The sequence below is a fragment of the Drosophila melanogaster genome, chromosome 2L, assembly GCF_000001215.4.
Source record: "Drosophila melanogaster chromosome 2L".
Classification (NCBI taxonomy): domain Eukaryota; kingdom Metazoa; phylum Arthropoda; class Insecta; order Diptera; family Drosophilidae; genus Drosophila; species Drosophila melanogaster.
In genome coordinates, this window is record NT_033779.5 from 9,021,071 (window position 1) to 9,034,569 (window position 13,499).

Sequence of the window (13,499 nt, forward strand, 5' to 3'; positions counted from 1 at the left end):
GCACGTGACAAGCGTGTAATGAGGAAGTCTTCAGTCTTCGCCCGTCTAGAATGCTAGCCAGCCAATATATAGTCGGGATGTGTACTATATATGAGGCAATGTCGTGCCATGTTACGCATATATGTGTGCGACTCTACATATATTTCAATCATTTTAAGTGTGTTTGTGTTACAACGTCAGCAGGACAGCGATGCCACTGCAGGATGGCCCGTATTTTCTCCGGCACTCTGGTTCAGAGTTACGAATCCTGAATCCCGAGTTCCGAGTCCAGTGTCCCCTGTCCCCGTATCGTTGTCGTCTGAAAATTGGACAATGATTTATGAGGCGTTAAGTCAAACTTCATATTAATTTCATTTCATTTTCAACCAGCCCTCTGTCTCGTTCCTTCGACTGCTTTAAAGTTGAAAATGAGCGCACATGAGACACGTAAAATGCCAGAATAAAAGCCAGTCAAGAAGGATAAAATCCGAACGAACAGTCGATAGCTAGGCGAAATAAGGTAACTGGGAGACGTGTTATGAATTTATGGAATGTGATTGTTAAAGAGAAGATCGAATGCTGAATGTCCTAGGAACAAATAAAACAAAACTATTTATAAAACTATAACTTAATCAACACGTATGTTTGGTTTTGCTTTGCTCTTTTGTGAAATTTTACATTTAATATCTATGTACCAAATGTAGTAAGCTGTATATGTCAGAAGAGTATTAAAATTGAGTCAATCTCCATTTTCCAGATTAACACCTCCAAGAAGGCACACAAAACCCACGTTTAGACATTTCAAAATTTTGTTGAGCGTGCTCGGGATTTTGCTGGCCTTTTTCCCCCGGAGCATAATCATATTTTCTGCCAACAATTGTATAACATGTGTAATTTGAGCATTTCATTCATTCATTCATACATTTATTCGTTCGCACACAACACACACAAACACAATCACACATACAGACTCAGCCACGCACACACTTGAATGCCTGTTGTGTGAGTGAGCTGGGCTGTGAAATAACTTGTGGCATGCTTTGAGGCGTTTGTGTGGGAAGCCAGAACTTTGAGCACTCCTTTGCACCTCCCTGCAGCCCTCCCTGGAAAGTCCCACAATTTGGCATTCTCCAGTGGTTTTTGCTTTTTTCACGCCCACTTCCCGCCCCCCTTAGCCTGTCTCTGGTTATTGGCCAGTGGAGCGTTAACCATGGTCAATAAAAAATTTATTTAGACAACCACAACGGCAACACAAATTTTTGCTGTTTCCTGATAAATAAAAAAAAAAAAATATTATCCTCAGTTGGAAAATTTTTGTGGCAGGCAACACACAACTCGGCAACACGAAAAAATACTTGTAAATTTTGCCTTCTCTGGCTTTGATGGTGTTGAGTGTTGGCATTTGATTTATTTGGGACGTTTAAATATTTCAAATAATTCATATTTTATTGACTAGACCTGACCAGCGGAGTGAGGAAAGCCCAGCCAACTCTCTAGCCAGTGCAATTAAATTGTATTGTGCACTTCTGTGTTAATTCAATTTGTTTTTCGAAATTTTTCAAAAGCAAAATTTGTTTAGCAATTGATTGAGCAACTGAGTGAAAAAGTTGATGATCCCACGCTGGCAATATTATGTTAGTGGCTTTTATTTTGAATGGCTTCACTGGCGATATAATCAAATTAGTTAGTTGTTCCGTAAGTAAGCACACTATAAATTACCAACTGGGCCATGTTTCACTCAATTAATGAGGCATTTTCGAAAACCATCATTTAAATTTGCCCACTATAAAGCATACGATAAATTTTAAACCGCTTGACAAATTGCCAACAAGCTAGAAACACTTGAAGCTGGCAAACAATTAAACAGGCTGAGTAACAAAAAGCAAACAACAAGGGCACAAAACAATGAATGCGTTTTGGAATGCATTTTCTGGCCAACGAAAATGTCTCCAGGGTCAATTTCAAATGCATTTACATAGGCAAACACACACGCACACACACACATTCACATGCTCAGAGGGACACACACAGATACTCGAAATATAGATTAGTGTAATTACTATACCATGGAAAATGACGTCGACATGAACATGGCAAACGGCTCAAGGGCATTTCCACTCCATTGGGGACGAAAACGAATGGGTTGGGGCTTGTGGGCGTTGGGTGGAATCGGAATTGGACTGCACATATCGGAAATTCTGCTTTTGATTTCATTTCATTACGCATTTGCAATTTCGGCTATGAATAATTGAAAATGTGCACAGCATACTTTAAGGCCCAAATTGGTATTACAATTGAATGTTTGGGCTGTGATGTCGTTGCAATCGCAGTTACGGTTGATGTTTTTGGCTAATTCAGCCGAAATATGCTTATTACGCATTAAAACTAATTAAGCATGAAACTGTATTTGATGACCCCCCACTCTCCTGTTCCTTGCGTTGAGGAAAACTTCCTCTTCGGCCTCAAAATTTGATTGATAGCAACAAATGTTGATTTGCAGCCGCCCAAAATTTGCCAGGCATTCAACTTTGATTTATAGGAATTACAGGCATTAAGCGGCTTAATTGGGTCTTGATTTTAGATATGATAATATATAATAAAATCTTTCCGCCTCTGCTTCACTTGCTTCACTTTGCTCACCGTAATGGCTCTTAATTGCCATTCCGTTCGTCCTGCAGAAAACCCTTCAATTACCGTGCAATTAGGTGCGAGTGTCAAGTGGAATGAAACCGAAAAAAAAACAGGGGAGCGCAAAAACTGTGGGAAATTAGGAAGAAAACCAAGTCAGTAGTTCACTTAGAGGCGTCCGAGCAAACACTTGCGCAGCACCCGGCATAAATTAATTATAATTCCCCCTGTTAGTGTAAGTGTAAGTGTAAGTGCTCCGTGTAATTGTAATTGTTGTTATGGCTGGCTTATAATTGTCGGTCTTGTTGATGCCGTTCTAGTTGCTGTTTTCGGTATTTCTGTTGTTGTCGTGCTAAACAATTAAGTGTAAAGTGTAAAACATGCTGAGCTGCGGTCTGTGGTCATGTTTTTGTATGTGTGTGTGTGTTTATGTCTGTGTGGGTGAAGTCCCGAAACGGAAACGGAAGTTGAAACTGAAACTGTAACAAAAACATTAAAGGGACTTTTTCGAGTGCCGAAGATGAATTTATATAGTTTGGGTGGCGCGGCTATTACGAACGCCAATGTAAACAGAATTTGTATTTAAGCTATGGATAGTTTGAGCTAGTTTGAGTTAATTTAAATGATATGTTTAATGCATTTCAACACTTAATTATATCAATTAATAACAGTTAATTTAGAGCTATCAATGGTTTTTTATGGGAAAGTGATATTAGGTTGATTTAGATAAAGCTTGTTAAGTTCAACAGCTTAATTTAGGATGTTGCATTTGAATATAAAAAAATATTAAATATTTTGGCTCTTAAGGAATTCAAATAAATACTCGTAGGTCACCAGGAGCATGGCCCCACCAGGGCCGACACGCAGGATCATCGCCCCCAGACCCTTGAACAACGATCGAAAACCCTCCTCCTTGAAGGTTGATTTAATCGTGCTTATGGTCCACTGGTACTTCACCTCGCCCTTCACTGGCTGGGGTCCTTGAATCCTGCACTTGGCCATATCCAAAGTAACACTCATCACGCAAGCCAGGGAACTGGCCAACCCAGCTATGATGACCTTTCGCAGGATGTTGTATGTCTTATCCTCCGGGCTTGGAACAATGTCTTTAAGCGCATTGTAAAAACCAAAGAATCCAAAGTGAAAGACGGCATTTCGAGCCACTAGTGCAGTGATACCCCGATACAACCCTTTGATGCCATAGCCATCATGCTTGATTATGTACTTTACGACCGACAGTGTTTTCAAGCGTTTCCCCCGATGAGCCTGCTGAGTGATCTTGACCACCTCAAAGGGATTGACGAGAAAGGACTCCAGAATTGCGGCCATTGAACCGGACATGGCGTGGGTCAGCGGAGTTGGTTGAGGGGCTCCAAACTGGAAGTACGGTTTAAGGCTCTCGTACATCAAAAACTTGCCGCCCCTCTTTGGAGTTTCCACGCAGATCGGGGGCACAATACCCTTCCATAGGGAAGACAACCCTTCGTAGCGATATATTTTGACGATGGCATCCAGAGGACAGGTGTAAACAACCTCGCCGCCAAATGGATGGGCACCCTGTATCTGCATCCGGGTCTTAACCACATCGAGGGGATGAAAGCAGATAATCTCAATGAAGCCCGACAATCCGCCAGCCAAAAATTGCCAATGCGCCAGTGAACGGACCGTCTCTTCAGAACGGGTCGCCATCCAACGTCAAAAAATTTCGAATTTCATCTAAACACATGTTGTAGAAAAAATAAAAAAAGAACACTTTCGTCTCTGACTTAAAAGCCAAGTCGAAGCTAATGGAATTTTATAAAGATGGTATTTATCTTAAGATTAAAGTTCGATGTTTATAGAAACGTTAATCCTTTGATATCATATCATATATTATGGCTTCACAAAATCAAAACCTTCCAATTAGTAGTTTCAAATATATACAACAAATCCAACTCTTTGGTAGTAGCCATTTTAGTTTAAACATATTATTAATCAAATTCAAGTAATTAATATTCCTTGAGGAAATGATCCATAAAGTGAATGCGAAACAAGCAGCTTGTAAGTAGTTCCTTTAAGGACCTCACTGGTTATTTTTCGCCTCGTCTCACATTGCAGCCTCGTTGTTTTGGCCACCCTCTAATGATGCTCCGAGTGCCATGTTAATGAATGTCAAGTGCACTGCATGTAGGAACAACTTCCATTCCCATGCCCGTGCCCATGCCCCCATATCAAAATGTCGGTTGTGCTGGTGGACTCCTGGGCGATCTCATAACAACAATTATGCTAATGTGGCCCAATCCGGGACGTCAATCCAACATAATTGCTAACAAATTAGTCATGGTCGCACAGGCCAGTCCCAGCCCTTTTGTGAACCCCACTCAGTACTCATCCTCATTCGTATCCTCGAATCCCCATCCCAGCTATTTTGGCCTAGTTATGTAGCAATGTGCGGCGTCGAGTCGGATGTATGCGGCTGGGTGTAGTGGAGTGAAGTCCATTCAGCTAAGTTTAACACGCGAGCAGAGGAGTGAAGGACCCCACATTGTCTGTGGCTAGGTGTGTATCCCGGCAATTTGCCTGTCACGCTGCACAATTGCAGACCATGCCCTGGTCGATGTTCATAAGTCAGCTCATTGCCGCCGGCTGCCCTCTTCTGTTTTCGCATCCTAACATCCTGATGGAGAGCGTTAAATTTATATTAGAATATTAGGGCAATGAGCAGGGCTCTTAAGTGAGTTGAAGTGGCGTCAATTTGTGGCTTAAGCTAGCCGCATTTGGAGTTGCCCAAGTGACTGATGACTTGGCTATTAAGTCGAGAAGCTCACCGAGTACACTATTACCTTGATAGATGGCAGTTCAATGAGAAAGAGAAAGTCTACGAAGCGTACTTAATGTTTTAAATTTTAAATATGATCAAATACTACCTTTATACATATGCTTATTAACTCAGAGTAAGGTTCAGTTCCAGCTATAGTTAGACCATTGAATATTCTGCTAACACAACTCATTTAATTAGCTGAACCCTTATCTTGTGCAAATTTTTTGCTGACCAGTCCCGTGTCAGAAAACAACCCACAATTGAGTTTACACATCAACACTTCTGTTATTTGCTGGACACTTTTTTCAACAGCAGAACACACAGACCTCCACAGAATTTCACTCAGCTCTCAGACTATTTTTTCTTCTTCTCCGCAGTGCCCTGCATAGAAATGGGAAACCGGGGAAAAACCCGCCCAAGGTTTTCCACCCACTGTCAGCAGCACATCAGATGTCTCCTTGTCATTTTAAAGCCATTTGATGTATGACAAATCAAATTTGACAAACTGCCAACAGTTGTTTTGCATCTTTGCAACATTTTTCACAGCAGCCACCCTTGCTGAAGGGACACATGTGAAATCAACTCTGTACTTAATACAGTATAATGGCATAGGGAACACCCATAAGAGCTCGCTATAGAAATACCACGATGAGCAGGAGGGAACTGAGCAAAAAAATTTACATACTCATGTTTCGCAATACGCCGTGTGACATGCAAAAATTTTGCTCCGGACTCGAAGAGAATGGTAGTGAAATACGTAAACGGGATATGGGTTGGATTCGGGATTAGGGTTCTGCTCAACGCATGCACATTTTAATGCTCTTTGATTAAAGACAATGATGTCGAAGTTTGGAAACTCATTTGGGCCCCAGGAATTCCGGGGCTCACGTCCGACTCGCAGCCCAAAAACTAAACGAAAATTGCGGCAAACTTATCTCAAATTCACGGGGGAAATGTAGAGCGTTTCTCCCTGCCCGGTTTAATTTCAGGGCTTATTCGGGTATGCACTCCATTTCATATATTTTGAATAAAAAGTCGAACCAAGTGTGCACTCCGCCTGACAGTCAAAACCGAAGACGGATGCGGAACAGGAGCTGGAGGAGTCGGAGTGCCCGACGTTGGAGAACGTGAGCTCAATCAGGCGCCTCTAAGAGTCCGACAAGGGAAATTTACAAGTCACACACGAGCGTACAAAATATAGCATTCGGAAAATGGCAAAGGCAGGGAATGCGGTTGGGCTGCAACTTTTCGTCCTCATCTTTTTCTTTTTGGCCAACGGGGAATGCAGTTTTTGGGAATCGGAATGGAAATGGCGGCGGAAAACGGGTAAGGATCCGCAGTCGCAGTCGTGTCTCAACTGCAATTCGCATAAAAAATTAAAAGTCGCCAGCGTAGAAATAAGAAATATGCAATCTTCTCGATTTTTGCATGATTTCTCATTGTTTGCCAAGGCAAGTGAAGTGCGAGAAATGCCTAGTGCTATTAATCGTTTGTATTTTAAATTATTGAAAACTAAAGTTGTACAGTTGTGTACAGCACATGGTGATACTAATAAATAATCAATGGTTTAACATTTGCTTTCACCGTTTCCGATTATTAAAGAAATTTTCTCACTCTATGATGTAGTAGAGAAAACGTATTCTTCACCAAGAGTTTCCCAATTAGTCTACAGATTTTTTACAATACTTATAAAATGGTAAGCAAAATACTAAATATGCGCTGTTGTAAATTTTAACCATGGTGCTTTCTATAAGTTCATAATAGGTAACATTTTGGCACTGTGTAATCCCATGGATGTCCACCGATATATGATGAACAGATACACTAGTTTAACCGCCTCCAGTGCCACCCCCTTTATAGATGTAGACCAACCGTTATCGATACAACGCGCTCTCTTCCCGAAAAAAGTAGACCCCAAGGATATGGCCTCAGTTTTGGGCAAGTTATTGCGCTGCACATGGCCCAAGCCCATTCGCTTGCCTATTCCCAACTCATTTCCATGACCATTTCCATGCCCAGTTCCACCTTTTTTCGGTAGTTCCAGTTGCCCAGCGGCGTCTTTGACTTCAGAAACGCTTTTTTGATTGTTGTGCTGCGATGTTCGGCTGCCGTTTGACTTTATGCATGAATGCCGTTGAGTGGAAGTTGGACTTTATGCGGCTGGAAGGCATGGCTGGGATGGGAAACAGATCCCGAGATTTCGATGGCCCCAGACTGTCCCCTGCTGTCCGGAAAACTATGTACTACCTGTGCTTTGTACATTTTATATTACGGCAAAGTTGTCCAGCGTCGGGATTCCAGACGCATGTCTCAACTTTGGTCGTTGTCGTCATGTCGTCATGTTAATGCCAAGTTTGGCTACCTAAAATCGAGTTATCTGCGTCTGTCTGCCTCTGCATCTGGCCTGGTGATACAGTCAGTACTCTCTGGAATGAATCATTGTTCTAGAACCATGCATTCTTACTTAAAGTGTATAGTTTTATTTAGCTAAAATAACAGTTTTCATATTTTATGCCTTACGAAAAGTATAACTAATTTTTGTAGTAAGTAAAAGTAGTGATCGGAAGTTTCACTGTAAGGGAAGTTTTGTGGAAAGTTGATAGAGCGCTGTGGCAAGTAAATTAGTAATCAATATGAGGAGATTGAAGGAACCCTGGTCGGATACTCCAGGAAGGATTTCTCCAGTGGATGCATCGCTAATCCCATTAGCTGCACATGCTCTGCCAGCACTTTACTACCGACACGCACTTGACGTGGCTTTAATAAGCTACCATGCGAAGGGACAGGCCCAAAAAGAACCCACTGACTGCCGAGGCACTCGAGTTTAATCAAAAAACTTGCCGAGTCTGTTGATGGAATGCTACAGGAGCCACAGCCACATCTAGGAGGACCCATCTTTCAGCATCTTGTGGCACACATAAAGCACTTTGTATGCATGTCGGGAGCCCCTTTCCTCGCCAGTTTTCCTGGTCTTAGCTTCCTGGCTCGTCCTGTGTGTTATGAATATAAATTTATTTCCCACGTCACAACACAAACACCGACACTGGCAAAGAATCAAGTGGGCGGGAAGACGCCGGACTTAGACATTTCACACATCGCGCATAATAATAATAATAAACGATAACGAAATTTACTTCCTACGAAACCGCGAGCACGAAGATGGAGAGCGGATACGGATGCGGATGCGGATGTGGGTGCCACAAAGCGCATCCTTCCCATTTGGGGCAAGGACTCTTGTTATGAAATTGTATGCCACCCAACTAGTGGAATAGGATTACTAGGGAAGCGCAGGAAGTGTGCACTCCTCGGTCATGGATTTTAATTTCGCTAATGCAAGTAAAGTCGAAGGGACTCCTTTCGTATTTTTTGGGCTTACTCGTGTTGCCGTGATTAAATTTATTTTTTAAGATTAGATAATCTCGAGTGGCTAAGCTGACTTAAATCATGGTTTCATACTATAGTGGAATAGGTGATGCATGATGAATGTATCTTTACTACAATAAACATCTCGAGAATGCGCATTCTTTTATTGTGAATCGTAATACAAGAGCGCTAAAAATAAGCCAAGAGAATATATTGTGCGTGATTATGGATTATCTAATAGTTCAATCCACCTGAAAGCACTTTCACATGCCGTTTAAAGACCCCTTATCTGGGATTCAACCCAAGTCGGGGGCCACATGTGCTCGCAATTTCTCTAATACGCGTGATATAAGTTTTCATTATGCGTCTGGAAGCTAAAGAAGCCGGCTGTTGATGTCTGTGGGTGGCTCACTGGAAGACCGTATTCTAGGGTCCTGTGAGCAGACACATTACGAGCGAGATGATGACGTTGACAGACCTACGCAGACACCACCCAAAAGATGGCTTAAAGATTCGCATTTTTTGCCCGATTCGGGACTCGGTATGCGGAAGCGTCGACGAAATCGCAAGAAACTCATCTAGAAAATTGTCAAAGTGACAGCTGTGCGAAAGTATTGTGACATGTGTTTAAATGAGCTGCATTTGCCGGGGCACAAGCACAAGCAGATACAGATACGGATACGGCTTAGATACTTGTAAATCCTTAAAGCCACTGCCGAGTCAACTTGATTTCATTTTGCATGAACTTTTTGAATGCCAAATGCAAACATTTGTGAAGCCTGACAGACGTTTAGCAAACAAACGAACAAACAAGCGAACGTTCACAAATGAGTGGACGATGAGTTGGGGCGGTGAGTATGTGGGGATGTGTGGGTGTGTGGGTAGATGGGAGAATGGGTGCATGTGAGGTTCGTGGTCCAGTGTCCTGCGGAGCTTGCATAATTTAAACGTTGCCTGCACAAAGTTAACTATTTTTGTGGCGTGCCAATGGATTTTCCGGCCTCACTGCCACCCACTTTTCCGTTGAGCTAGCGCCAATTTAAACAAGTTGGCAGGCCTAGTTGGGCAAACGAATTTTCCGCGCTTTCCCTCGCCCTCGCTTCTCTGGTTATAGGCCAGCCTGATCTCTTTCCCTGTTGTGCTTTTGTTGCAAAACTATCCGCCGCCAACTAAATTATCTGCATTGTTTGCATTTGTCCTTTGTTGCTATTTTTGTTGTTGCTGCTGTTCTCGTCCTGGCCTGCTGAAGGTCCTTGGTCTGCGAAATTCATTTAGTGTGTGGCGGCATAAATTTCATGGCTAAAATATGTTTCCCGTTTGGCTTTTAGTCCATCCCCTTTCTTTATGCACTTTTTCATGGCTCTTGGCTAACTAGTTTATTTAAATTTCTCTTTTTTTGGCCTGCAAGTGGCTGCAATGAAATCAATTAGCATGAAAAGGGAGCCGGAATTCGGAATTTTTGGTTGCAAAATGTAAGGGTCGTTAACGAGAACGCAACAAATTTAACAATTTTGAAGGAAACTTTTCAAAGAAAAATATTAAATTAAATATTAAAGTTTTTGAATGGCATTGTACCATTATTTTATTGTTATTTTTTAAAATCCAAGGCGTGAAATTACTTGATAAAAAAAGTTGCAGTGTTTTGTGACCAATATTAATGGGATGATAGATGACCGTTTAAAAAAGTGAATTAAATGTTAACATGAAATTATTTTTATTTCCCCTTAAAAGCCATAAAATCCTTGAAAGCCAACTCAAATTGCGGTATCCAGCATGAACTTACTTTCCGCCTTCTTTATCAATTATCTGATGGCGAATTTTCCGCTTGCTGGAGTCAAAATATCCGGCAGGCCGCGGAGATAATCACCGCAAAGAGTCGCACATATGCCCAGAAGAATTACTCCATTTGTATTTCGGCCACGCCCCGTCCCTATCCGCCGCCCCCCCAGCGATTTTCCTGGGGCGACGTTTAAGCGACAGCGGGGCGACACAAACAAGCAGCGCAACTGACAGTTAAATGACAGTGGGGGTTGATCAAAGGGGTTGGGCGCTCGATGGGTGGGGTGGGGTCGACCTGCGAAGCCAGACAGACTAAGGGCTGCATAAAAATGTGCAACACCCACTGCAACAATATCCCCAGCTGACTGAGTCTTATCGCGTATACGAGCATGTTCGCCGACTTGTGTGGAGCGAAAATGCACTTCTTTTTTTTGCCGAGAATCCATTGACTGTCTTCAGTTGCTTGTAAAATTGCATTTGTCGATGCGATTGATATGAAGCTGAATTAGTGGAAATGTGGCATAGATTGCGGGTGAAAGCTTATATTGATTTTCCCTTGTGTCTAATTAGGGTCTAAATCCCTTTCAGTCACGTCTTTGGTTCGGCAAAACTTTCGTCCAACTATTTTAATTGCAATCGAGTTCTTTCATTGATTTGTCTTGAAAGTTTTTTGGCAACTGCTTCTCCTTCGAACCACTGACAAATTGTTCGGCTCGGTGGCGGTGGGCGCTCATTTGCATAATTTTATCCCTGAATGTCGCATCTCATCTCAGGTCCTTGCCCATTTCTGGGCACCAAGCCAGTTCACGGACTCACCTTGAACTTAACCGCAAACATATGAAAATTTGAGGAAAAGAGCAGTGTTCTGAGGTCGGGGAACTTTTGGGGTCATTTATCAAACGATAAACCCTTTCGTCCCATTCAAACCTTAACCTTGTTTCGCTCCTTTACCCTCTTTCTTTTAAATTCTCCTTGTGCCGCTTATCTGACCGGCTACACTTGACGTATACGTAATTTCTTGGTGCAAATGATTAACGATTCAAGTGCCGACTCGTCTGGTCTATGACTTCATGACATTAAAATAGGGTGAATCATTTGTTCGCAGAGAAATAGTCTTACCGGTGAAAATAACATTAAAGCTTAAAGAAAGTGTAAAGATCCAAGCAATAATAAAAAGAAAAAAACATGAGGAGTTAAGCAAAATTTTAAAAATAAGTTTCCCCAACTATTTGTGGGAGATAATTATGAGAAACAGTTGGTGAAGCGATTGGCTAAAGTTTTTCTAGTGTAAGTTTTAAAGTTTTAAAAGAAATTTTCGCTAAGATATGAACTTTAAAAGAGGGTTGACTATGGAGTTCCATATTATTCATATGGGAGAGCTAAAATAAGGATTTTATTTTACAATTAGCACTAATTCATCGGTTTTATGTTTTCTATATATATATCAACTAAAAAGTAATTTCATGACATGTATGTTATTAGGTTCGATGTGCTTAAAGTTAATCGTGTTGAACCTTTTTAAGCAAAGCCAACTGATCTTTTGGTTACTTCTCTAATCAAATGCCCTGCTTCCTTATTTGCGGATTACGTCGCCCTTATGGGTAATTTCAATCACATTCAGGTAATGCGCTGCAGCCAGACCAAATGTTTAACATACCCGTGCTGCAAATGCAACTTAAACCTACAAAACAGCCACTTCACACACTCCCCCTCCCACACATACACACACACACACATACGCAGGCACACACGTGTGTGCAGACAAACACACTCGCATAAGATTTGCACTCAACCGCTAAGTAAGTTGCCCAGAAGCCATGCCACAGTCTATAAGCAGCGATACGTAAAGCCCGAGGAGCAGGAGTAGGAACTGGAACCCTGGCTAAAATATATAGCACACACATGTGCTGAAGGCAGGAATCGGGTAATAGACGGGGACGGGGGGTTCCGGCCTGGTTTTCACTATATATATATATGCAGCCATAAGTAGCCTGCAGGCTGTCGGCAGCAATAAGGGAACTAAACCGTAGTGGGAATGACGGAAAGAAGAATCCCAAGGATGCATTTGCAGCTCATGTGTGGGTGGGTCCTGTTCATGCCCATTACAAGTGCTCAATATTTTGCCACATTTTATTGTGTCGTCGTCTTCGGTTTCGCTGGGCTGTGCGGCTAAGGAAAAAAATGAAATTTAAAAACATCCAGCGAAAAGTTCCTTAACAATTTACAAGCCTGCCGGCTACCCATGCTTAATCCTTTATGCCGCATCCTTTGGCTGGCCTCCGGCAAGTGGAATGGGGACGAATGATGGCAGTGGGGGGCATGAAAAAAGTTGCCAAATACTTTGGTGCATTCCGCAGTCCACCGCTGTTGGGCAACACTCAAAAATGTTTGCTGGCGGCCCAATAAAATCATCAGGAAATCCGCAGCCAGACAGCCCAGCACCAGCTACTGCTGTCTTTCAATTTCTTTTCTCCGGGGCTCGGTCCTTGTTGCAAAAAAAAAAAAAAAATTCTTTTGCCTAGCTTTGGCCTCTGTATCGGAATTTTGTTCTCTTTGTTTCTGTGCACTTGAAACATTTCGCTGGGTTTAAAAAATTCAGCCAGCCAGAGGAGGAACACGGAGAGCATGAAAGAAATGGAAACTTTACAGACGACTTTGCATTAAATTGGCCCTAGTTGCATAGTTTGACTGCGATCTGATGCCTTTTGACCACAAACAAATGGTATTACTTTCGTTTCGGCACGACGAAAAGGAAAAATATGGTCCAGAATTCCAGTAATACCGTATCATTTCAAGTGTCTGCCTAAGGTTCCTAATTGGCCGGGATTACTACCTCTTACTCAGTCCTTTAACCAATTAAATTCGCCATGAGGCCAATATCCCGCCACAGGCCGAGATTCCTGGGGGTGCAATCAAGTTGAATCCTTTTTTTCACTAAACACAGCCATAA

General features: G+C 42.2%; 1 protein-coding gene and 1 long non-coding RNA gene across 3 annotated transcripts; both read right to left on the reverse strand.

Annotated features, from left to right (window-relative positions):
• Positions 1 to 3,249: 3,249 nt before the first annotated feature.
• Positions 3,250 to 10,766, reverse strand: CG9582 (uncharacterized protein). Of its 2 annotated transcripts, NM_001298844.1 has the most exons (2): positions 10,554 to 10,766; positions 3,250 to 4,323 (listed from the first exon to the last, which is right to left on the reverse strand). In NM_001298844.1, the coding sequence occupies exon 2, from the start codon at positions 4,294 to 4,296 to the stop codon at positions 3,394 to 3,396; it is 903 nt and encodes a 300-aa protein (NP_001285773.1). In that variant the 5' UTR covers positions 4,297 to 4,323; positions 10,554 to 10,766; the 3' UTR covers positions 3,250 to 3,393. The 2 variants fall into 2 exon arrangements, with proteins under 2 accessions (NP_001285773.1, NP_609270.1); NM_135426.3 differs by lacking the exon at positions 10,554 to 10,766 and having other exon boundaries at positions 3,380 to 4,362.
• lncRNA:CR44352 (long non-coding RNA:CR44352) lies at positions 4,564 to 10,766 on the reverse strand. The gene is made up of 2 exons (NR_124153.1): positions 10,554 to 10,766; positions 4,564 to 5,263 (listed from the first exon to the last, which is right to left on the reverse strand). It is a non-coding gene; the product is annotated as a long non-coding RNA:CR44352 (long non-coding RNA).
• Positions 10,767 to 13,499: the final 2,733 nt, after the last annotated feature.

Coding starts and splice junctions, on each gene's coding strand:
- CG9582 (NM_001298844.1), bottom strand. CDS start 4,296: ATGGCGACCCGTTCTGAAGAGACGGTCCGTTCACTGGCGCATTGGCAA.